Source organism: Pseudochaenichthys georgianus, chromosome 9, assembly GCF_902827115.2.
Source record: "Pseudochaenichthys georgianus chromosome 9, fPseGeo1.2, whole genome shotgun sequence".
In the NCBI taxonomy this organism is placed as follows: domain Eukaryota; kingdom Metazoa; phylum Chordata; class Actinopteri; order Perciformes; family Channichthyidae; genus Pseudochaenichthys; species Pseudochaenichthys georgianus.
Genome location: NC_047511.1, coordinates 11,536,928 through 11,561,612, shown reverse-complemented (window position 1 = coordinate 11,561,612; position 24,685 = coordinate 11,536,928). Strand labels below are relative to the sequence as shown.

General features: G+C 41.4%; 1 protein-coding gene across 1 annotated transcript in view; it reads left to right on the top strand.

Annotated features, from left to right (window-relative positions):
• The window catches only part of fras1 (Fraser extracellular matrix complex subunit 1), a 320,559-nt gene that overhangs the window by 89,703 nt on the left and 206,171 nt on the right, over positions 1 to 24,685 (top strand). Inside the window, exons 3-9 of the mRNA XM_034090904.2 lie at positions 1,654 to 1,761; positions 5,125 to 5,217; positions 6,162 to 6,321; positions 14,576 to 14,709; positions 15,285 to 15,368; positions 19,327 to 19,428; positions 22,678 to 22,869. Coding sequence (XP_033946795.1) covers positions 1,654 to 1,761; positions 5,125 to 5,217; positions 6,162 to 6,321; positions 14,576 to 14,709; positions 15,285 to 15,368; positions 19,327 to 19,428; positions 22,678 to 22,869 — 873 coding nt within the window. The remainder of the gene's footprint in view (positions 1 to 1,653; positions 1,762 to 5,124; positions 5,218 to 6,161; positions 6,322 to 14,575; positions 14,710 to 15,284; positions 15,369 to 19,326; positions 19,429 to 22,677; positions 22,870 to 24,685) is intronic.

The following is a 24,685-nucleotide window of genomic DNA, read 5'->3' as shown; positions in this document are numbered from 1 at the left end:
AATCATGCGATTAATCGCGATTAAATATTTTAATCGACTGACAGCCCTAATATATATATAACATTACATGGTAGACACTTTTATCCAAAGCGACTTACATACTCAATGCTGTGGGCAATCCCCACAGGAGCAATTTGGGGTGAAGTGTCTCAGGGACACAACGACATGCTGACTACAGTGGGGTTTGAACCTGTGAACCCCTGAACCCAACACCAACGCACTAGCCCACTGCGCCACAGCCTCCCTATATAGTTATTTTTAGCAAGTTTAGGACCCAGTTGCACAGCCAGGAAACATGCATAGATCCAACAACATCGGGTGTCTTGTTTACCCTTTTAAAGCCTGGGTAATCGTTACACGCCACTATTAGCAACTTTAACGCCAACGTTTCCTGTCCTTAAGGTTGTCTGCTTTGGTTTCCGTCTCAAATGGAGCAAATACTCTGCATTTAACAGATACCCCCTGCTTCGATGTGTCCACTCATAGGCACAGCTGCACGTGGATATTGCTGTCATGAGTGGGTAATTAATCATCTGGCTAAAACTGATTTATGACCTGGAATATGATATATCTGAGCATATGCAGGATGACATATTGATTTCGTTTGGGCTTAAAGCTAGCCATAAGACATTGTCAGCTCTGTGTTATGAGTTATTGACAAATACCATGCAGACTCAAGGGTGCAGCGAAGTGATCTTGAGCTTTGCTGCCTGTTTTGCCCTTTTTCATTGTGTAGATGGTGCTTAAGGGTTTTACTCAACACCGAAGCAGTTTCACTCCACCTGCAGCTGTATTCCATCAGCGTTTAACAGCCTTAGGTTAAGAGGATGATCAGAGTTTAAGTGTACATTTTTTTGGTGGTACTCACATTTTGTAAACTAGAGCAGGAAAACCTTATTCATTTATCATGGACCTACAAACTGATGCAATGTGTGGAAGCAGTTTTGATTCAATTGAATATGAAACTTTTGTCTGTTCTACATTGTCAAGTGGAGAGAAATCATCACAGGTTTTCGAAGGGGAACAAAATAGACTTATGTTTAATTACTTAAGACTTAACTTGTTAACTAAGTAAGAAAAAAAACATCAATCACATTAAAATGCACGCAGGGGTCTTTATGTTAACTGTCATTTGACTCTGTTGTCAACATTAAAATGACATATAGGTGTGCTTGGATATTAGGGTGGTCCTTACAATTTAAAGTCGGGAAGTCTAAGCTCCAACCCCCAGAATTCATTCTATTGGTCAAGAAAACTCTCCTGGGGAATTTCCTCAATCTGACAACATTTACCCCTCCCTCATCAACCTTGATGTTTAGCCTCAGTTGCAGCAGCTGAATGAATTCTGGGGGTTGGAGCTTAGACTTTCCGACTTTCAATTTGAAGGACCACCCTACTGAGGCTAAACTTCAAGGTTGATGAGGGAGGGGTAAATGTTGTTGGAATTTGAATACAATTCACCAGGAGAGTTTTCTTGACTATCATAACGCATTTCGGTGGTTGGAGCTTAAAATAAATGAATTAAAAAATGTACATGGCACTAAGGACCATATTGGATATGATGATAACGCATAAGAGAGTGATTATTGCTGCGATGAATCAAGCCTGCCCTTGGTTATGTTTCATGTCAGTTTTCTTGTTTTGTCTTCGCAGAACAACACATCATGGAGGCCTCAGTCGTGTCAGGAGTGTACCTGCTACAGCGACGTGGCCATCTGCAGGCCCACCTACTGTCCAAACCCAGAGTGTGATATCCAGAGGGTAAGACTTTTATAGTAGAAGAAGCAGGATATCATTTTTTAACAGTAAGGGTGGTTTATTCGAGCCTACATTCTTCAACAGAAAAATAAGAGGTAAACCTGCTTTTGTCTTATCAGCTCAAATGATGTAAAAGACATTTAGTAATAGTATGATTGCTATAAAGTACAAATTGAGTTTTATATGTGATTTAAGCAGTCTGCTTAGACAGGTTTAGCTAAACGTCAGATAGGCTAATGTCTCCTTAGCTACAATAACATCTATCACATCATTAACGTTCATAAGGTATACCCTTCAACCTCTATGTTGAAATGCAATAATATTATTTTTATTTTTATTAATGTAGCAATACAAAACTGTTATTGCTAGTGTAAACTTAAGTGTTAGCTTAACTGTTATTTTTAGCAGCTAACAAAGTTTAGATTTAAGTTAAGAAAGGAAGGATGGTCACTTTCACAAAACATTAAAAAAACGCTAACAAAGTTAGCACAATAGGCTAAAAAAAAGCTAGCAAAAGTCAGCACAGGACACAGTGGGTTTCCTGCTAAAACATCAAATCCTATAGCACTGTCTGTGCTTCAGCGTAACGGCCCCTACACACGGCGGCGTGCGTTGCCGCTTGGCGGTGGGCGTGTCTTGAGCTTGGGGAGTCAACGCGAGCAACCCGACCAACAACCAATCACATGAATGTCCCGCCCCGGACATACAAAGCAAAGCATTCATGCTACATCCATGCTGGCTGAATATACTATCTATGCTTGCTAGCTGTTCATTCAAACGAAGTACACTGGATATAAACTCCCCAAACAAGCGAAAACCTACCAGTTTCACCCACTGTCTCTGCCACCTCCCCCCATGCCTGGCTCCTCCGGTTTGTATCTCTGTATGTAAAGAGTGACTGGTCATATAGTACCGGGTGATTCCCTACCGCCACGATAATTTTCTCCTCCATTTTTTGACATATGGGAAATAACTGCGGTCTGGCTCTCCCAACATACACGCGGTTTGATTGGCTAGTGCTTGTACTGTCAGATTTGCATATGCGGGATTTGATTGGCTGACCTTTCCGTTGAGGCGGCAAAAGTAGAACATTGCTCTACTTTTGCAGCGAGCACCTCGAGAGAAGCTACGCTTTGCTCCCACAATGCAGTTTGGCGAATCGTGACGTCACCCCATTCAAAGTGAATGGGCAGAAGCGTTGAAGCGGCAACGCACGCCGCCGTGTGTAGGGGCCGTCAGTCTCTTATTTTTAAGCTATCGATTCGTTCTTTGTTGTTGGTTTTACCACGTGCAAAAGTAGTACAAAGGTTGATTTGATTGAATATTTTTGGAATTAGACAAAAAAGAGTGAAAGCATATGGAAACAAGTTAACATACGCCTACCCACTGTGTATTTTGTGCGGTTAGAAATGCTGAACCACTCCCATTGTTAGAAGTTGGGAAAGATATTCCTAGAAAATGTAAAATAACCTAAATAAACCACAGGACAGCACCGGAATAAAACACTAAATAAAAAAACGATATGGCCTTGAATATTGGGATTCCCTTCTTTTTAATCTTCCTTTCTCCTGCAGTGAAGATCTCTTTAAGGGCCTGGCAATCACTCGTCTTTGTGAGCTGCCCTTACAACAAGAATCAATGAAATGACTATTGTGCAGTGAAGTCTGCAAATGTAATTTGCTACGATGACAACTGTTTGGAAACTGTTCCTGCCTAGCTTTTTCACTGGCTCATTTGAATTTACAGGGACATATTTTCAAAGCTCTTTCTTCAATTTGACTATCCGGCTGTTCCTCCCTGTGCTTCTTGAATGTGATTTAAACGTCAAAGCATGCGGTGACACCATCAAATCCAATCCCAAACCTGAGCTAAGGCAACAATCAATGTCTAATGTATTCCACTCTGCTGGCTAGCAATCCAATGTTAATTACAAAATGGTCCAGCTGTGTGATCCATCTATTTAAAAAGCTCTTAAAATGTGACTCTCTCTCACCTACACCGGATAAAAAAGTATTACGGTTTTTATCATCTGTCTGTGTATCTACAAACCTACATTGCTTTGTTTGTTTGCTCTCACCTCACACACACACACACACACACACACACACACACACACACACACACACACACACACACACACACACACACACACACACACACACACACACACACACACGCACGCACGCACGCACGCGCGCGCGCGCACACACACACACACACACACACACACACACACACACACACACACACACACACACACACACACACACACACACACACACACACACACACACACACATCTTAATATGTTCTACAACACTTTCAATAGTATTGTTTTTATATAAACCAGAAATGGCACCAGCAGCAATACAATTAATGTAGGCACATTCAGAAAATTGAATTAAAAAATAAACATGGAAAATGTAACTTTAGTCCTGATTCTGTAACCATCCATCCCCCTTTACTTGCATTAGTACAATCTGAAATTGGGTCAAATGCATGTGCTACGATCATATTTTGGTAATTGAATTAGAGGAAGCAGACAGAAAAAAGCAAGAGGGACTTAAACGAATAGTGGAGGAAATTCCAAATGAGCACAAGAGCTTCACAATTATTCCTGTTTCATTTATCGGCACAAAGTGGCTTTTATGATGGATACTTTTGCCGATGGTGTTAAAATACAGCGTCTTGTTTTTCTTCAAATTGTTTCTGAATGTAGGTGATCTAGGGAGCTGAAAGAATAATGTAAACCCTCTGTCTGTCAAAACTGTTACAGGCTGCACTTTATTATTTTTCCTACTTTTATATATTTGGTTGCCATGTCATTTGTCTCACGCTGCAGATTTGCTGTCCCTTCTGTGTTCATTCAGTTTTTTAGACTGACACATTACATTCTCAAGCTCCTTTGGGGGTTATCACCTTATACAAATGGTTTCCTCCCCTCCTTCTTTTCCTATTCCACATCATTTCTATTCACAAATAAACGGCACCTAAACTATTTACCCGCTCTGCGCCTGGCCCCCCGCTGATTTCCCGCTTGCTCGTTTCCACATTTGGATTGTATTCGGGGCGGTAAGGCAGCGCGGATAAAGAAATGTCTGTTGAATCAGTATTGTAATATGTATTGTAACGCCTCCACACGCTCACAATGTATTCTACACGCTGTGTACGCCCGATCCAATCTTCACATTTTTATTATTCTCTGTTCTGTTGTGCTATTTGTGTCACATGTCGGTTAGTTTCTATGGAAATGGAGAGACTGTAATTGCGTTTTCTATTCAGGCCGTTCCTTTTCCTTTTTGAATTTGTGTGTATTTGTCATTTTTGCCGTCTTTATGTTTTTTATTGTGTATGTCTTTTCTAAAGGGCGAGCGTTTGAGGATCCCTGCCAACCAGTGCTGTCCGGAGTGCATCTCCTCGTCCCAGGGCTCCTGCCAGTACGAAGGAGTCATTTATGCAGTAAGTGAAAGTTACACAGGGCAGAAAAAAGACTCTTCTCTATAAAAATGTCAAAAGCTGATGCATGTTTTCATGCAAGGCTTGAATATTTGGGGTTTCTATTCTGTCATTAGCCAATTTCTGATGTTTGAGTGTATCAGAGTATTTAAAAGTATGAGTTTGAGAACATAAAAACTGGCTCCAAATCATTACCCTGAACTGCAGTTGTGAATTTAGCATATTTTGATGGATTTCAATATTTATGTAGTCAAAAGCATATTGGCTGTATGCCAAAACCATAAAAAGACCCATAAAGCATAACAAATATGTTGCTTGTTGTTACCACCAACATCTGTTCTCTTCTTTCCAGTGTGGGAAAAGCATTTCAATCAATTCTCCATTAAAATTCATACTTATGATTTATTTAATGCAGGCGGAAGAATGTGTTAGAAAATGAGTAAAGTCAGATCCTCACCTCTGATATCTAATTTAGAGTGAAACACATTGAAGTACTAATTAACTCCCCTGGAATGTTTGTGTAAGTATATATTCCATCAATTCACATCTGTCATTCACAGAATAGACCTCATGGTTTTATACAAACACACACTGACCAGAGGCACTAGTAGTATACACATGATTGAAATAATGAACAGATATGTAGCAGCAAAAGTCAAAACACATCGTTACAGGGCATTCTTACACACATTAGTGAAGGAAGTGTCCTCTCACAGTGTTTCTCCTTATCTACATTCACCCTTTTACTCCACGCTCCTTCTCTCTTCCCATAGACTCAGTGACTCAGTTCTCTTGTCTGTCACTCAGGCTTAGGCTAACAAAGTCGTCTTGTCCACAAAGAGAAAAACAGCTTTCCTCATCCCACTGTCTCTGCTTCCTTTCGCTCTTGTTCCCCCTTCAAGTTATATTTCTGTGTGACACTGTGTATCTCTGTGTGTTGCCCACAGCATGACAGCCAGTGGAGTCCCTCGCCCTGTACGGCGTGTGTCTGCTCCAGAGGTAGTGTGTCCTGCACCCCTCACCCCTGCTCACCTCTCAGCTGTCCCTCGGACCAGAGCCCGTTCACCCCAGCTGGAGAATGCTGCCCCAAGTGTGGCCGCAATGGAGGTCAGGCTCATTTGCACATAAAGATTTACAGCCACTGTTTGTTGTGGTCTGCACATGAATATCATCCGTATTCCATATTGTGTAAAAAGATAATAGACAGAGCCCAAATGTAAATCTGTGCCTGACTCCTTGAAAACGACTGACAGTGCCCCTACCCCCCCGATACTCTGTGATACTTTGTGATACTTTGTATTAGGGCCCATGGCAATAATTAAATAGGTTTGTCTTATAAAACAGCCATGGTGGAATTTAGAGTTCTGGGATCCCCGAGGACACCAATACATAGGTATTTTTATTAAGTATGAATTAAAACAGCAAAAGAAAACAATGAAATTAAGTATTTAGAAAGTCATGAACATTTTGAATGATAAAGCCCTTTTACGATTTGGCAAAGAGTACACTAGTTATTAGGATAAGGGTTAAAGGACATCATCTGTTTGATTAACTATACATCCATTTGTTTGTACTGTTTACTTTACTGTGTATACTTGTTATTGTTACTCCCAAGCAAGATAGTCATACAAATGTAAAAATGTACTCCAGATAGTCAATCAAGGTTACAGTGTTGACTTTTACGGCAGTTAAGAGAAGGTTTTAAAAACTGTGTGGTGCGTTGAAGTGCTTGTTGGAGTTTTGGATGTACTATGCAGACATTTTCAAACAACAAAATACATCCTCTTCGCAACAGCCATGTTTGCTTATTTGTTGTCTTCAAACAGCATTTGTCTGTCTGACAGCTTAAAGGCAGCTCATTTTCAGGTTCATATTTGTATTTCGTGCCTCTACTGTTGCGAGTGTTACACAGTGATTTCACTATGTTACGGAAGTACATAAAGGATTCCATTGGAGTTTCGATTGCACTTTTGACAGATTTGTCGTTGCTGGGAGATTTTCTCTTCTCAGCCATCCTATTTGTCAATTATTCCCTGCTTCACGACCGGATGAATAGCACCACATATTTACAGTGGCAGTTCTACTGTCACTTGCTGCTGTCGGTTGAAGAAAGCCTGGCAAATCTCATAGTATAGTACTAAGCATAAACAACTCTGCAAACCCAATAACCAAGTCAAAAAAAAGCACATAAAGATAGTGAAACACTCAATGGCTTGGCCTGTGGATTGCTCTCACACACTCTCACAGGAAACCTGAGTGTGAGTGTGAGGCAGCAGACTGTCCTACAGAGCAGCACCCACTTCCTCTTTCAATAAAGATGAGCTCTGCTCCCAGTTCACATTCAGCTACCCTTAAATGGGTTTTGCTGATGCTACTTCTTTTAGCCACTCCAGAGTGTTAGACTCAACCCGATCTCACCAGAATGCGTGATTCCACCACGACTCCTTAACACCGCATTACGTGGTGGAGTCACGAACTTTGCTACATTTACGTGTCTGCACCACGCAAACAACCCCAATGTAAAGTGAATGAGGCTGCTTTGTCGTGCTTGTAGTAACTCACGGGAGACTTCTTTTATTTTATTTGTATTCATAATAATTTGTATTTTTCGTCAGAATGTATTATGGCAACCCTGTCTCCTAAAAATTACGTTCCCACAGATCTAAACTGCATTCTCAATTACGTTTAGCAAGAAACGTATTTTCTCCCACGTTTCAAATAAGTTTATTTTCTACATATCTTTGCCATTTATTGTCTTGCTTATGATAATAGTCATTTATAAATATCATCTTAGAGCCCACATTTGAAATCAGTAGGCGAGACTGTAACTTCTCCAGCTGTTACTCTCATGAGCGAGGCAGAAAATAAGAGTTTTAACATGCCAAAAAGCTGCTGTGTCGTTTATTGCACCTCAAACATTAAAACAAATCCAGAGTTACGTGTTTCTGTACTTCCTCTAAGAAGAAAGGACAGTAACAGAAGATCTCTGTGACGCCAGATGTGGTGTTATTAATGCGATATGATATCCGAAAAAAAAATCAGTTTAGGATGGCCGAAGACACTACACTACCCATAATCCCCAGCTATCGTTTGGGACTACAGTCCCGTTGACAAACCCTGTGAGTAATCTTCAAGCTCTGGGATTGGATGTTGGAGTGGCAGTGCGCCAAGGTTACGCCGAGCGTCAAGCTCTTTGAAATGAACGAAACCACGGCAGACTATTCAAAACTGGACTCGAACGCCCCCCCAGAAATACACATACTGGCTATAGAGTGGCGAAGTCCCTCCCCTTCCGGGGGACCTCCATGGGACCTTATTTCGGAAAAATCATGTATTGAAGTCAATGGAGAGAGAAAGATTATCTTTTGATCCCGTTTGAATTGTGCAACGAATTACACATATGATGTTTGTCAATTTAAAAGATAATTTTGCAAGTCAAACAAATTTAAATGTGCCGTAAAACTGTGAAGTAACACATTTGTTTGTGTGAAGCGCTCAATGAACTACAACTCTGGTCTTGCACACGTCACCAACACCAAGATGGCCGTCATGTTAGCACATTTCACCTCTTTCTTTCAGAATGAAGTGAAACGTATTAAAAGAGGTGAAAGTCACTACAAGTCTGGCCATGTTGAGAACTGTACATACACAAGGGGAGTTAGTCGGTTCTGTAAGAGCCAGCATGCGGGACCGGCTATACAAGGTTTCAGTGACACGAGTGTAATGTGTAACGTTAATGTATGCGACTCTAGGATTTGTAGTCTTTCTAGTTGTGTATTTTCCATAGTCTTTTATTTCAACAGTTTTAAGACAAACTGTGACTTTTTTGACATGGAAATGATTTTTTAAGATTGACAAACATCATATGTGTAATTCATGGCACAATTCAAACGGGATCGAAAGATAAGTTTTCTCTCTCCATTGACTTCAATACATAATTTTCCAGAAATAAGGTCCCATGGGGCGGAAGTAGATGGGCGTGACTTCGCCACTCTATTGTGTTTCGCAACATGTTCTCTATGGCACATCTCTACTGGGAATTGTAGTTTTAAAAGACGTTTTCGTTTTCCCCAAAATTAGAAGTTGACAGTGTTAAACTGTGTACAGCCCTGGAGGTTTAGGCGATAGGAAACACATTGGTGTGTACACATTTAAAACATGTAATTACTAAATGGATGAAAATGGCTTGTATCCATAATGGGCAGCATTAATATATACCCACATGACAGCTCATTGTTACTTTGTAATTCTACTCCACTACAATTCAGAGGTTAACCTGGTATTTTTACTCCACTACATTTATTTTAGTTACTTTGCAGATTCTGATTAATGATGTGAAATATAAACAACCCTTAAAGCAGACTCTAGTTACACCTGAGTAAAATTCAGGGAAGGTGATTGTCAAGTGCCAACAATCAGGAGAGATATTTGATAGTTGGTGCTTGAGAAGACTAAACATTTATCTGCAGATCTCTATAAGTATATTCATTACTCGTTATTCTCTACTAATAGTTAATTAAAGACTGTATATAATTGCTATTTTGCACATCCCTTTCAAGATTTCAAGATTTTCAAAGGTTTATTGACATATCATATACACAACTATACGGTGTAGTTATGCAATGAATGAACGAACAACTTGGGTCACAGGTTCCTCAACAGTGCATTACAAGAAATCTATCAATATGTGTGTACCTCCACCATTAAACTGTCAAATTCTGCACATTTCTAATTCTATCTACATACATAAGAGTATAATTTATACGTATAATATCAGTTAAAATAAGTGCTTCAACATAGTTAACATTGCAGGAAAGCAATATATTAGACGTTATGTTACGAATGGGTGAAGCAGGTAGGACTCAAAAGCAGAATAACGAAAAGCAAGCTTTATTAAAGAATAAAGCTGTGGCAAAAAAAAGGCAGAATCCAAAATATCCAAAGCAGCACAAGGAACACAGACCGTGGAGTAACATGGAGGGGAAACAATGAACCGACATGGAACACAGGGGAAGACTAGACTAAATACACAGAAGGGTAATCACAGAACAAGACACAGCTGGAAAGGGGAGGAGAAACACAAGGACAACAGGTGAACACAATCGGGTAATCAGGGAGGGAAACAGACAGAAAGCAGACAGGCAGGAAACGGGGGTGAACACTTTACACAATAAAACAGGAAACCCAAAGACAAGAAAAACACCAACACAGACAAAACTACAAACGTGACATAACCTGAGAATCGTGACAGAACCCCCCCCCTCAAGGGACGGATACCAGACGTCCCAAAAAAAGGTCCAGCAGGGTGGGTGGAGGGGGACCGGAGGGAGGACACATAACTAGGGCCAAGAAAGGGTGGGTGGAGGGGGTCTGGAGGACGGGTCTCGGGCAGACGGCCCGGGGGAAAGGCAGAGACCAAGGAGGGGGTCTCGGGCGGAAGGCCCGGGAGCAAGGCAGAGACCAAGGACGGGGTCTCGGGCGGAAGGCCCGGGGGCAAGGCAGAGACCAAGGAGGGGGTCTCGGGTGGACGGCCTGGGGGCAAGGCAAAGTTCAAAAAGGGGCGAAGGCCACAGCGGGCAAACTCAGGGGGCCGTGCATGAGGGCAAAAGCAGCGGCAGGAAGAGTCAGGGGGCCGGGCCCGAGGACGAAGACCGCGGCACTCAGGGGGCCGGGCTCGAGGGAGAAGACCGCGGCTCTCAGGGGGCCGGGCTCGAGGGCGAAGACCAGACAGCTCCGGAGGCCGGGCAGGACCCGGTGTCGGCGGAACAGGAACCGGAGCCAGTGGGACAGGCTTCGGCAGGATCCCCCACGGAACAGGACAAGGGGTTGGCAGGACCCCCGGCAGAAGAGTTGTCGGCGGGACCCCCAGAGGAACAGGATATAGGATTGGCAGGACCCCCGGCAGGAGAGCAGTCGGCGGGACCTCCAACGGCACAGGACATAGGGTTGGCAGGACCCCCGGCAGAGGAGTAGTTGGCAGGACCCCCGGCAGGAGAGCAGTCGGTGGGACCTCCAACGAGATGGGACAAGGAGCTGGGACTGGAGAAGGGACTAGAGAAGGGACTAGGAAAGTGACCTGAGGAGGGACTAGGGAAGGGACTAGAGGAGGGACTATGGCAGCTGGGACCAGGACTGGGGCCGGAACCATGGCTGCTGGGGTCAGAACTGGGGCTGTAACCATGGTTGCTGAGGCCGGAACCAGGGCCGGAACCATGGCCGCTGGGGCCAGAACTGGGGCCGGAGCCGCTGGAGTACGGGCTGGAATCCTGGCCTTGCATCTTCCAGAGACCTTTTGGAGGCTCCGTGGACCTCCAAACGCCAGACGGGTTCCTGAGAAAAGGTCTGAGGTTGGAACTGGAGCCGCTGGATCCGGAACAGAGGCCTGGACCATGGCTGTGTGGGCCAGGTAATCGAGCAAGGAAACATAGCTCTGCGGGCCGGTACTGGTGCATGGATCCATGGCTGTGGAAACCGTAACTGAAGCCGGGATCATGGCTGTTGGAGCACGGGCTGGAATCCTGGCCCTGTGTCTCCTAGAGGCTCTTTGGAGACTCCGTGGACCTCCAACAGGACCGTAGTCGGATCCGAGGAAAGGGTTAAATGCGTCGGACCAGTCCTCAGGACAACTTGTGAAAAGCTGTAACCACTCCGGCAACGAACTCCTCAACCAAGGCATTTCGGCCACCTCCATTCGTGCCCTCTCGAGAATAGCCTCTTTGTCCCTTCTAGAAGAAGTTCCTTTCCACTCGGCATGATAACATTGAAGGGAAAAGTCTAGATCGAACAGATCTAACTCAAAATCTTCCATATCCGCTGGGTCCACTTTTGGTCGGTTCATTCTGTTACGAATGGGTGAAGCAGGTAGGACTCAAAAGCAGAATAACGAAAAGCAAGCTTTATTAAAGAATAAAGCTGTGGCAAAAACAAGGCAGAATCCAAAATATCCAAAGCAGCACAAGGAACACAGACCGTGGAGTAACATGGAGGGGAAACAATGAACCGACATGGAACACAGGGGAAGACTAGACTAAATACACAGAAGGGTAATCACAGAACAAGACACAGCTGGACAGGGGAGGAGAAACACAAGGACAACAGGTGAACACAATCGGGTAATCAGGGAGGGAAACAGACAGAAAGCAGACAGGCAGGAAACGGGGGTGAACACTTTACACAATAAAACAGGAAACCCAAAGACAAGAAAAACACCAACACAGACAAAACTACAAACGTGACATAACCTGAGAATCGTGACACGTTAAGTACTTTGTCAGGCTTAATATTTATCTGTGGATAGATACCCCCAAAGCTTTTTTCTTATTTGAAAGAAGACCTTAACCTAAAGTATTCTTTAATGTGTTAATAAAGGTTAATTCGTTTGTCTGTTTTGCACCTCTTCCTATTAATATCTTTGTCCATCCAGCACTAAACTGTTTTATTGTAGAGATCACTTACAGTATCCTCTTGATTTTTTATATTCTATATTTCTATCATTGACCTTCTACTTTCCCCCTATGAAAGTATGTACTCTTAATATTTTTTTCATCAAATAACATCATTCAACAAAAATAACATTATTCAACAACAATAATTCAATAACGTGCTTTAACCACTAGGCGGTGCACACAAGGTACACACAGCATACTAATAATAACTTTGTATTATTAGTGTAGGACACTTATTTATAACATCTGAAGATGTGTAGTTTTATTCATGTTTTTACATAATTTTACAGGATGTTGCTATACTATTTCTCATGTTTTACTTCTACACATTAATATCTGATTTGTAAAACATCACAGACAGAAAGGCATATCCGTCATTTAATGGTAAGCTATTGAAATTGTGATTCCATAGATGTGTCTCCCATCACCCAAAACCCCTGACTATTCTCTCAACTCAGTATTTACATTCTTGTATTCAAAGAAAATCAGTAATATCTTTAAAAAGTCCTTTTCTATCAGCTGTGCACCATTATGGTGTAAATATAACCTATCTATGAATTGGATCAAATATAAAAGTCAGCCGAATTAGTGTTGATACTGCAAGGAGACGTATTGTGTGAAAAGAAATGTAAAATGTTGTTTAATTGCTGATATATTTATGATCCACGTCACATATTCAGCTTTGGCGGCACTTCTTCCTGTTTGTCCAGAAGTCTTCTAATCAGGGTTCTAAATAAAGAACTACGGCAGATGTGTAATATTTAATGCAGCCGAACTGTGTATTACAATGCCGTTATGTGATGACTTCCAAAGAGAAAAGCAGGAACACTAAATTAATAAAGTATTTTTTTTTATTTTTAAAAATGTTTTCGGATATCATATCGCATAAACATCATATCCCAACATGCATTGCGGCTAAAACATCCAATCAACAAGCTTCAAGCTGAGGATCTTGGGTAATCTTTTCAGTGGGTTTGTGGTGTTATGGTGTAGTCCAAACGATAGCTGGGGATTCTGGGTAGTCTGCCATCCTTTACTCCGAAAAAATATTTTTTTCTCCGAATCGAAGGGGGAAAATACAAAAGCATTGCACACAATTTAAACCAATCAATGTTGTGTAATTAACAAGGATAATCTGGTGTTTTTTAGTCGATGAGTAGTGCAGATATCATTGTAAAATCAATCGACAGTAAGAGGAATACTTACTTCCGGGTGTACAATTCTCCGTTATCCAATGGGAATGGACGCTCATATTGCCTTTAAGGGCAGCCGACACAAACGAATGCCGTGCTTCCATGAGCGTCAAATCCCGCCGCAGATGGGAATACATTGCAATCAGTTGAAAGCTATTTGCGTCCCTTTATGACGTTGAAGGAGCCTAGGAGCATCACAACTGGACGCCACGGACACTGACCAAACGTCGCTCCTGGACGCTTAGGGAGTGAGAGTGTGTTGTCTCATCACACATTATTGCAGATGATCATTAGTGATTTATCAAACTATGGTCATCAAATCAACCACTGCATACTCTAATAAATTCTAATAAATACTGTTCTAGGTTTTTTATGTTGTTTTTTTCCTCATATCTTAAAAGTTTGATGATTCTTTATTATTTGAGTTTACTAACCTCATAAATAGTTCAGTTTTTAATAGACTATTTAGGAATGCAGTCAGCCTTGTGTTGAGCTGAAAGCTGAAACTCGACTCTAATGACATCTCGGAGCTGCTATGCATTCAAACAGTTAGCAGCTAATTAGCGACGTCTTTTTTTCCCCCACACTGTAAATCAGTGCGTTTCAGGGCAAACAATGCTCCAACAGACAGCTCATTACCTGACACCCATTTGCACTGTTTACTCATTCTGTGTGGATCTTTGTGTGTGTGTGTGTGTGTGTGCGTGTGTGTGTGTGTTTCAGAGTCTTGCTCCTGGCAAGGCACTGCATACAGAGACGGTGAAGAGTGGAAGCCAAGCCTCTGCTCCAGATGTGTCTGCGGCAACGGGGAAGTCCGGTGTTCGGTAGCAGAGTGTCAACAAGTGGCCTGCAAACCGGTGAGTTTCTGGAAATATAACACCCCATTTTTTGCCCTGAAATTCCTAGACAGAATAAAAGACAATACATGTTTTCCAAGATATCATTATCCATTGAACAGGAACAGAAGCCATCTATAAAGCTCAGACATTCCACCGCATCCCCCATAGGTGGCTTTGTTGCTGAATTGCTCGAAATGGTGATTTAAAAATACAAACCACCTCTTGATGTGTTTTTATTCCAGTGCACTTGGATTTTATTCATTTTAATAAAGTTGAATATATAAACGAAGAAAATCAGCGTGTCCCCGAAACCATACTGTCCCTGCTGTGTACATCACTTTTTAGTGTACAGATTGTTTTAATTCCTCCCTACACAGGTTAAGGTATATTGTGTAAGAGTGGTGGGAATATGTATTTCTCAGCCCAGCAGACTGTTTCCAGACTATGTGCTAAGCTGGGTCAAACACATATCTCATGATGAAACGTATCTTATGTAACTCTTGGTCGGATTGCATTTACCAGGCTTCCTTACAGACATGCCAATGCTTATACTTAGTGCTATATGTGATAAACCTGTTTTTCTCTTCCTTCAGCATGAGAACCTGGTGATCCAGCCAGGCCGCTGCTGTCCTCAATGTGTGTCCAATCCCTGTCTGTCTGCTGGTAAACAGCACCAGGTAACCACCTTTGAGTCATTGCATTAGCGTGTGTTATTGTGTAGCTTTGTGCAAAAATCCTCTCTGTTACTCAGCCTTCAGAAAAGCCATTGTGTGTGTGTGTGTGTGTGTGTGTGTGTGTGTGTGTGTGTGTGTGTGTGTGTGTGTGTGTGTGTGTGTGTGTGTGTGTGTGTGTGTGTGTTAATATGTCCATAAAAAGTGTGTATTTTTCGATTTTATGTGTGTTAGTGGCAGCTGATGACAGCTCGTAAATCCGTACTGATGTGACCCGGCACATCTTAAACCCTGGTTTGTTTTCCTCTGCATTAGAATATTTTTGTGATGACAGGGTGACTTTAACATATGCGTGTGTGTGTGTGTGCATGTGATGTGTGTGTGTGTTTTAATATTGAGATGAAAGCAGTCCTGTTTTCTCCTCCCCTCTCCTCCATAGTCCTCTCATCTCCTCTCCTCTTAACTTCTCTTCTTTTCTCCTAACATCTTTTACCCTTTCCTTACTATCTTGTCTCATCTCCTCTTTCCCCTCTCCTTTCTTCTCTTCTCATCTTTTATTTCTCATCTTCTCAGTCCCCCTCTCCTTTTCCCTCATCTCCTCTTCGTCCTTCTCTCCTGCTTTTCTGTCTTTCTTTTGTTTCATCTTCTTGCTCCTCTTCCCCATTTCCCCATCTCCTCTCCTTTCTTCTCTTCCTCTCCTCATGGATCCCTTCATCTGCGTGCTCTTGCTTTCCTCTTCTGTGTTTACAGGGTACACACACACCCTCCCACCCTGCCAAGTTTCTCCTTTGATCGGGTGTCCCATCCAGTTGAATGTGTGTTTATGTCTTCATGAGAGAAGCACACACACACACACACACACACACACACACACACACACACACACACACACACACACACACACACACACACACACACACACACACACACACACACACACACACACACACACACACACACACACACACACACACACACACACACACACACACACACACACACACACACACACACACACACACACACACACACACACACACACACACACACACACACACACACACACACACACACACACACACACAATGTATACATCACTTCAGGGGACATTACATTGACTTACATGCATTTCCTGGAGACTTATCCTAACCTTAACCATAACCAACACATGCCTAACCCTAACCCTAACCCTTACCCTTACCCTTAACCTTAACCTAACCCTAACCCTAATCCTAAACCTAACCAAGTCTTCACCCTAAAATTAATGATTCCCCTCATGGGGACCTCCAATTTGTCCCCATAAGGGCGGCGAGTCCCCACACGTGACTGTGTAAACAGATTTAGGTCCCCACAAGTATAGTAATGCTAGACCACACGCACACACACGCACACACACACACACACACACACACACACACACACACACACACACACACACACACACACACACACACACACACACACACACACACACACACACACACACACACACACACACACACACACACACACACACACACACACACACACACACACACACACACACACCTTCATGTCTTCAGATGTGTGTTTTTCTTTGGGGTGTCAGGAAGTGTCAGGGACATCTCAAAAAGTTATTTTTCTAAAGAGAAGGAATTATGTCAACTTGCCTCTGGTGTCAAACCAAGGACTTAAAATACATACATACTGAATTTGTGTAAATGTGAACGTGATGTAAATTCTTGTTTTCAATGGTCTGTGTGTTTGTAGTGAAGATGAGGAGCTAATTCACAATAACAAGTGTTTGATTCAGACCTCTTTAGATCAGCATGTCAGTCTTATACAAAGATCAGTGCTATAGTTCATCACAAACACACAATACATACAACTTCATAGAGTTTAGTGATGTTCAAAGAGCCCCATACAGCCTTTTGATCTCTAGGGCTCGAATAGATGTTATATTAGTGAAACATGTTTTTCTTTCATGTGAAATAATGAATTCATTTGTATCCTCCGAGTTTCAGTCAATATGTAATCAGTCAATATGTAATCAAGTAATCAAGCCTGGTGAGGAAGGATGTTAGGATTTAATCCGACAGCTACAGAAAGTTAACCCTAAAATTGAAACAGATTATTTATTTAAGGCTTGAAACACGTTTGGGAAGTTGCTGCTGTGGGACTGCTTCACTCCGCTTTAGTGTCCTGATAACTACACTGTTCTTTGCTATCCCTGAAACACCTCCCAGGAAGCATTGATTTCATGAATTGTAGATTAAAAGATGTCTAGACAACTAAATTACTGTGTCAATGACTACATTTAAATACTAGTTTTTTAAATGCTGCTTAAACAAATGTGTATACCATTACTCACCCTGTGTTAGCTTGAAATCGTATAGAAAACTTTTACTCACATGTAAATGTGAGTATACGCATTTGCATGTCGCCCATGCAAACACACTACAACAGCCCAAAACACGTGGGACTATCAAAAACTATAAAACTATGTAAATACAAAAAACCACTTGACAACATATGTGCATCTAGAAAGAAGTAGAAATATGAGAAAAAAGTACTTATACTTAAAGGGGACCTATCAATGCACTTTGTGATGTCTTTTATACATAAATATGTGTCCCCGGTGTGTCGGGGAACTCACGCAGCGTCCGAAAATAAAACCCTCTCTCTTTCCTCCGTACCTAAATCTTTTAAAAATGGGTGTACAACGAACGGATACAGATTTCCATCCGAACTGACGTCGGCGGACCCACAGAAAGTTGCTATCAGAAACAATGCCTGACGTGTTTTGGACGTCTTTGTCATTTATTTTATTTTAGTTAGTTTACAACTCATTTTAATAAGTCAGTCAAACTGAAAAAGAACAAAAAAATGTAACTTACAAATGCAATGATTTTGAAAAAAGAAGGTAACAATTTGCATGGACATTTTTGAGTATTTGAGTAGTATGGACTTAAATAAATAAAATATAATAAATAGCTTAAATTAAACAAAATGCAACTTAATATCACTCCATCTTTACAATTAAAATTAAGGTGGACCTATCATGCTATATTTGAAACATATATTGTAGGGCCATACCTATATAAAACATGTCTGTGAAGTTTACATTTTAGCCATGCCTTATTTCGCTCTATTTGCTCTTTTCCAGCCCTGTTTTTGCAAGGGCTGATTCTGCTTTTGTGGCAGACTACAGCGCCACTTACAGGCCTGGCATATGTACTACAGCATCTCCAGCGCTTTTGAGCAGTCTCTCATTCCCCTGATAGGTGGAGAGTTGCCCATATAGGCGGAGCACCCCTTTATTGACGTCAGAAAAATTCAAATAATAATCAGCTCCGTTGCAGCCCCGTTTTTAGAGATTTGGGTATGAAGGAAAAGAGAGAGGGTTGTGTTTTCTGACACTTGGTGAGTTCCCTGACACACCGGGGACACATATTCATGTATAAAAGACGTACAAAAGTGCATTTTGCATGATAGGTGCCCTTTAAGTTGGTTCAACTTAATTTAGTTTTTAAAGGTGAAAGCAAATTATGTTTGCAGTACTGAACCAATTGAGTTAATTAGATTATAAATGGGTACTTGGATTAATTTAATAATCAATTAAGTTGGAAATACTTAAAAAGATCAACGCAAATTGTTACCTCAATTTATTTAAGTAGAGCTGGTGTATTTTTTTTGAGTGCAGGTGGAGTATAATGTGTAATTGTATTGACTTGAATATGTCCGTGCAGATGTGTGAGCAGGTTGTACGCTCACTGCCTCTCCTGTTTCGTACTGTTCAGCTCTTTATGCTGAAAAGTTTATGGACAATTATGTCGACACTTGATAGCTGGTATTTACTCCAGACAGCAACGTGTGTCTGTGTTTGTCTGCCATCCACACTACATCCGATACCTGCACTCTGTGTGTGTTCGTGTGTGTGTGCATCACTTGGTCTAAGTGTCTGTATCTGTGTGTATCTTGGCAGCATGGCGAGCAGTGGCAGAAGAACGCCTGCACCACATGTGTGTGTGACCGGGGTCAGTCTAAGTGCCACACACACACCTGTCAGCCCGCTTCCTGTGCCAAGGTGAGTAGTCTCAAACACACACACAGACACAAAGACACACACACTCATTGGAATTCTGTTTTATACAGAATCCACCTCATACATTAGGCTCTGTGTTGAAACTCAAATGGATTCAGAGGCGTTTATCAATGCAAGTCCACACATATGTTGCTCTCTGCATGTAAACACACACACACACACACACACACACACACACACACACACACACACACACACACACACACACACACACACACACACACACACACACACACACACACACACACACACACACACACACACACACACACACACACACACACACACACACACACACACACACACACACACACACACACAGAGGCTGATACAAATTTCAGCTTGCGGCGCCTGTTCTGTGCTGGAACTCTTGTTAGTAAAGTCGGAGAGTGAACACAATCCAGACGCACAGACATTAAATGTACAGACAAAGTACATAATAATGCCAATACATCTGTCAAATATATATTAATATTATTACCACTATTACTTTAGCCTTGCTACTGATTTTTCTTCCTGCTTCCTCTTTCTCTTTGTCTTTCAAACCCAACCTGTGGAGGCAGATGGACGTCCACCCAAATTTAATTAGTAGGGTGTAGTAGAAGTGTAGGACATTTTGGTTTTAAAATGACAACACTTGATATTATCACAGAAGCCTTATGCAGCTTCACTGTGTTTGGTTCTAAGGGCCAAACTCAGTTTATATTCTTGAAGCAAAACAAAAATATATCTGAGCCCTCAAGCCACTAATTAATATATTATCTAGCTGAAAGATTTCCAAACTGGGAAACATTTACTTGATCTCATTAGAGCTGTACTAATGACCTCACCGCAGGCCACAAGACAAACGAACAGTAGTTTTGACAAATAAAGAATGCTAACTAGGTAACATAAGATAAGAATAAACAAGTTTAAATGATTTGTTATTGGTTGTGATCATATCCTAAAGATCTTTGGATTATTGAAAAGAGTGTTGAGAGCTGTATCCATAAATTCATTTGTGCTCAAAGTGCACCAGATTGATGCATTTAACTGCATTAAAAACACCTTCCCGGGGGTGCATGCCCCCGGACCCCCCTAGAGGATGTGAGGTCCACCCCCAAATAAAGCAGGTTAAAATAATTAGATTGCATACATTTTCTTTTAGTAAACACTGAAACGGGTCCCACAGACCCAAACAGCACACAACGGTTAAAGGTAAGCATATCATAATATAATAATAATCCTAAAAAAGGTTGGTGACCCCTGTTTTAGAGTTAACACTTTATTTTTATGGCACTATATTCAGGGGTGCATACATCCATATTTGGTGCTCTATTGATGATATGTAGCAGAAATATGGAGCATGTGATTAAAATAAACTTTAGTGTGTGTATTTTTGTTGAAGAACAATGGAGCTCAATAGCACAGAGGGAGAACATATATACACCTTAGATAAACACAGAACGTATTTGTAGATACATTTTGTGATGTTTATGAGAGTTGTACCCTTTTTTCAGATTGTTGTTACTGCAGAAGAAGTAATTATTTTGCAGGAAAGCATCATAAAAACAATAAAACAGTAGAAGTCATTAGTGACACTGTACAATAAAGAGTACGCATTATTACAAAATAAATGACCATGAGTTAAGTCTAGGATATTAATCTGAAACGTTTTTTTGTAAGAAGGGGCTAACTCATACTGTTTCTGTTCTGTAAAATACTGAAAATCACAAACTAGTCAAAAGTACCACTACATAAGAGGTAGGACTTTTATGGTCTTATAAAACCTTTGAAGGGGGAACACCTGCTTCGGGGTAGTGCTTATCAGGCTTCCTGCTGTTACTGTGAAGTACAGTAAGTGGAAACACCTTTGAGGAATGTTGCTATTTAAGGGTTTTAATTATTATTTTTTTTAAACCTAACCTAAAACTTTAAAGGTGACATGTCATGCTTTTCCGGTTATTGCCCGTCCCCTTGCGTGTTATGAAGGTTTTTATGCATGTAAACGGTCTGCAGAGTCAAAACCCTCAAAGGGAGTAAAACTCTAACACAGAAAATACCTCCCCAAAACGCCTCGTTGGAGATACGTCACTGTCCATTTGATTCTTCCGGGTACATCATGATGTCATGTCGTCCCCGGAACGAAATGGACCAATCCGTGGAGCCGTTACGTTACGTCCGCGGAGCCGTTACGTTAAGCCCCCGCTGATTGGTCCAAATTGACCAATCCACGGACTTCCTCACACTCAGTGCATGCAGCTCTGCTGATTTCTCCTCCCTGGCTGCAGGCTGATAACAGACAGTTGGGATCGCGGCAAAATTCTCTCTGCAGACCCATTCTCACAGCGTTTATCAACCTTTTTCTTACTCAATATCAAGCCACACTTATTGTTTTTACTTCAGCTGTGACTTTGTGTGTGCTCAGGGTGAGTTTGGCTGTGTTTCGCTGTGTATCGCTAAACAAGGAAATCACACCTCCACGGAGCTTAGCGCGATTCACAACGTCCCGACCAATCAGAGCACACTGTGCTCACAGGGAGGGGGGGGGAGAGCTGCAATGAGCCGTTTAGTGGAGAGAGTGAATACACATACTTTACAGAGATGCTGTATGCGAAACCAATGTGAGTTTGGAAAATTGCACAGTATAAATCTATTCTAGTAGACCTCAACAATGGAATTATGATCAGTGGAAATGGCCATGACATGTGACCTTTAAGTATAAATATTCTCAGCTCACAGCCCATTCGGTCCACTGATAAAAGCAGTAAATAGAACCCCGCAAAGACAGGACAGTCCCGCTGGACTCGAAGCCTCAAAACCACCACTCTGACACAAGCAAATACAAGTAAGAATATAGTCAATAACTACCTGCTCTTCTCTGTTAGTAAATGTGACTTTTAACACATTGCCACAAGTCTTTTGGGGGAGGAATACGATTTTTAAGAGTAACACTAACTGTTGGTGTGAGATAAAGGGCATTTTAAATTCTAGGCTTTGGTAAAGTGACATCTGAAGTGTCAGTAGCCTAAATCTACACCTCTCAGCACTTTTAAATAAAGTTGTCAGAAATGTTTGCTCCTGAACTGCTTGGTGTCTTTCCCTTTAATAATGCAACACACACTCTCTGCCTCATAGTCTTACCTCTCTCTGCTGAAACACACAAACAAAAACAGCATTTCTTTCTAGCGCCTTGGATTTTGTCTTTTCTCTTTCACAGCTCGAACTCAAACATTAACTGCTTTCTTGCAGGGTCAGACCAAAGTGAAGCGCACTGGTCAGTGCTGTGATGAATGTGCCGCCGCCAAGGGAAGCTGCCTGTACGAGGGGGCGGTGCGTTACCATGGAGACATGTGGAATGGCACGGGCTGCGAATTCTGTAACTGCAACCGGGGTCAGGTCCTCTGCCAGAGGGCCGAGTGTGCTCGTGTTCAATGTCCCCAGGTGAGCCTGACAGATAAAAGGTCTTCTTTAGAGCAAATCTGGGCTCATTATAGGAAACTGTACTCGTTTATTTTCTTGTCACAGACATTTCCTCGGGGGGCATAAATGTCCTCAAAGGGCTGGAAAATGTTTGATAAAATGTTATTAAGCAGAGCCACAGAGCTTAGAAATTGAACCTGACTACACTTTGGTCACAATATCTTTTTCCATTCGGCAATACATTACTTGTAGGATACCTTGTTGCAAGAATAGCATTGGTCTACTGTCTGCAAATACTAAAAACAGAGAAAGTAATAATTGCTGGTGTGACAATTAGCCAGAGTTGTATGATCATTTGTTAAGGTAAAACAAAAAACTGCTGCACAGAGTATTGGTTTCAGATAAGTCTTAACTGTAGAGTTGTAAAGGACAAATGTATGATTTGCGAGATCAGGCTTTCATACATGCACATCTTAAATGTACTTAGTAGGCTACCTGCTTAGACTGATGACAAATGAAAAAGTCAAAAGGTAAGATATTATTGCAATGCCTAATATTAAGAGTGGCATTCAAAAGAGTGGAGATCACATTTTTTCCAGTTACTTTTACCAACATAGCAATACTAGATATGTTTTGGCTGCAATACCATACATTCAGTGTAAATTAGCATTAAAAAAGGCATGTAAGAATAAGAATACATAGATAATAACACTTGCTGTACTTAATGGTTTATTATTTATTATGTATTAGTGTGAGACATCATCTATAGATCCAAGGTTACTTTCCTGTAGGCTCCACCTGCTTTAAACGTACTTCTCTTGACCCCAAAAATGTGCCCGCAAAATGTCAGCAGCAAGAAATCCCATTTCCTCGCCTTCAAATTAGCCCCTATAAGATAATGGAAGATGTCATAGTTACTTAATTCAGTTCTATAGAGTCTGTGTAATTTGCTGCTGTGAAATGTACCAGTTCACAAGGTCTGATATAACTATCTTAATTTGTAGTTAGGAGATTCGGTGTGATTTAAGGGTCAGGTGATCATTTAAGGTTACATGGTTGTCTGCATTCACCATGTGAGTGACCATGGGTCACTCAGGTCAGGTGGAGTAATTTCAAAGGAAGAGTGAGACTCAATATATCTGTGTGGTAGCTGGACACAGCTGTACACACAAATGTAACTTCACTTAATTACCTGACTTGAAAGGCTGTGTTGGGGAGAGGCATGGGGTGATGTATGCTACAGTATAGCTATTGAAAAGCTGTTTAAAGCTAATTTGTGATTATGGGCTTTAACTAAATGTCTACTTAGACTGATGACTAGTGAAAACGCCCAAAGGTAAGATACTATTACAAAGCCTAATTCAAGAAGTTGCAGTCCAAAAATTAACAAAAAAGTAATTCTAAACATGCTAAATTTAGTCCGTTAGCTTGTTAGCTTATCTGTAGCCCAAAGCGAGCTATCTTAGTTAGCATGTGACCTGCATCATGAATGCATTGATGATAAAATATAAAAAAAGCTTATAAGGTATTGTCTTTTTACAGTTTGATACTTTAGTTCCTTTTGTGTAATTTCAGTGTGCTGGTTTTCTAACCAGCTAAATACTTTAAAGAAAAACAAAACAAATATGCCCAGTTGTGAGATTGTATCTTTTATTTTAATCCATACTATCCCCACGTGAAATTTGCCTAAAATGAACACCACATAAATTACCTAAATGTAAAGACATGCTTCAAGACTTGGCACAGGAATGTAGGACATTTGACGTGGGAGTTTTTTGGGACAATGAAAACAGCACATTTGTTAAGATATCTAGCCAGAGTTCCCATAGTTTCTCTT